This window comes from Myotis brandtii, unplaced genomic scaffold (genome assembly GCF_000412655.1).
Source record: "Myotis brandtii unplaced genomic scaffold, ASM41265v1 scaffold317, whole genome shotgun sequence".
In the NCBI taxonomy this organism is placed as follows: domain Eukaryota; kingdom Metazoa; phylum Chordata; class Mammalia; order Chiroptera; family Vespertilionidae; genus Myotis; species Myotis brandtii.
In genome coordinates this window covers 2,340,516-2,342,150 of record NW_005362155.1, presented here as the reverse complement: position 1 = coordinate 2,342,150, position 1,635 = coordinate 2,340,516, and the positions used below count along the sequence as shown (strand labels likewise).

Below are 1,635 nucleotides of genomic sequence, written 5' to 3'. Positions count from 1 at the left end.
GACCACTGCCCTGCACCATCCCCCCAAGCTCAGGCCAGAACCTGAGTCCCTTTTGTCACCTTCCTGCCCTCCCCCAGGTTGTCAACCCCCTTCTCTGCCCCCCCACAACTGCTCCCCCACACTCAGCTGCTCAAGAATCTCCCAAGTCTCAGGACATGGCCCCTCTGTCTTGAGCCAAGGCCACTGGCCCAGTACTGCGTGGACCTACGAGCGTGGCACAAAGAGGGACACAGACCAGGGGACAGACCCGGACACACGTGGGTTAAGTGCACGAATGAAAGCGAAACTTCAAATGAGGGGAAAGGGCTGTTTGTCTATAGAAAATGAAGCAGTGGAGGCAGCACAAAGAGAGGCAGGGACCCCCTGTGTTCTCAGTGTGGGGGAGGCCGATCTGTGCCGTGGCCCCGAGGGGAGTCCCCACTCAGGAGGGCTCCTCGTCCCCAGGGGCCTACGTCCGAAGAGGCTATAGGCCTGGCTGTCCAGGGGCTGCTGCTCTCAGTGCCCTGGGCAGGCTGCCAGGACAGCTCCCAGAGCCTAGAGGTGCTGGTGCCCCCAGAAGAAAAGACCCCACACATTGCACCAACTAGAATGGGCAACAGCCCAGAATAAACCTTACGAGGAAGAGTGGGGTTCATGCCCCATTTTCCAGAAAAGAGAGTGGGGGTCAACAAGGCCCAAGGCCAAGGCCTCTCAGCCAGGGGCCAAGTGCCAGCTGAGCCCCAAGCTCCCTGGGTGTCACCCCAAATCTCAGCCCCTCCTGGACCTCTAAGAGGTTGACTGCGGGCCCACAGCAGCCCTGCAGCCCTGCTGTCAGCAGATCTTCACCAGGGACGGGGTCTTCTCCCCCAGGAGGCTGAGCTCATTCGGAACATTCAGGAGCTGCTGAAAAGGACCATCATGCAGGCTGTGAACCAGATCAGGTGGGTCTCCAGCCCCCGGGGTGACCCCTGGCCTCCCACCCCTCAGGCTGGCGTTGGGCAGGAAGTCAGGGTTACCAGGCTCCGAGGCTCAGAGAGGCGGGGCCTTGTCCCTGGTCACAGCCAGGAGTGCAGGCTGGCGGGGCACCAGGTGATGGGGGAGTAGCGGATTCCTGCACGGCCCGGGGAACCTGGGTGTCCATGTGGCCCCGGCCAGCATCCTGGGGAGGAGGGGCAGCTGCTCTTGGACGCTGCTGGCTCGGTGGCCTTGGTGTCCTGAGGACCCTACGCTGGGCAGATGAGGTGTGCCTGCTGTTTGGGGGTTGCCCTGCCCAGTGCCCCAGTAGGCCCAGCTCCCCCCTCTGTGCATATTCAAGCCCTGCCCGCTGCCCCCAGGATGAACCGGGAGCGCAAGGAGCTGTGCGAGATGAACTGGTCTGACAAGGTGGAGGCCTACAACATCGACGAGACCTGTGCCCGATACAACAACCAGAGCACAGAGGTGCAGTTCCACCCGCACTCCACTAAGTTCGAGGAGAGGTGGGCCCCAGCCCCCCTTCGCACAAACACCCTGTCCCCACACCCTTGTCCTCCCGGCCCCCCCACCCCCCTCGCCCTGGCCCTGAGGCCCTCACCATAGAGCCCGAAGCTCTGCTCCTGGGGATGGGCTTCGGTCAGGTCTCTTGCCCAAGTGCTCAGCATCACACAAGCACAAGAG

At 62.6% G+C, this 1,635-nt stretch overlaps 1 protein-coding gene across 1 annotated transcript in view; it reads left to right on the top strand.

The window, feature by feature from the left end:
* The window catches only part of LOC102258337 (tektin-4), a 5,851-nt gene that overhangs the window by 1,772 nt on the left and 2,444 nt on the right, over positions 1-1,635 (top strand). The window contains exons 2-3 of the mRNA XM_005870392.1: positions 850-920; positions 1,314-1,457. Of these exons, the coding sequence (XP_005870454.1) occupies positions 850-920; positions 1,314-1,457 (215 nt within the window). The remainder of the gene's footprint in view (positions 1-849; positions 921-1,313; positions 1,458-1,635) is intronic.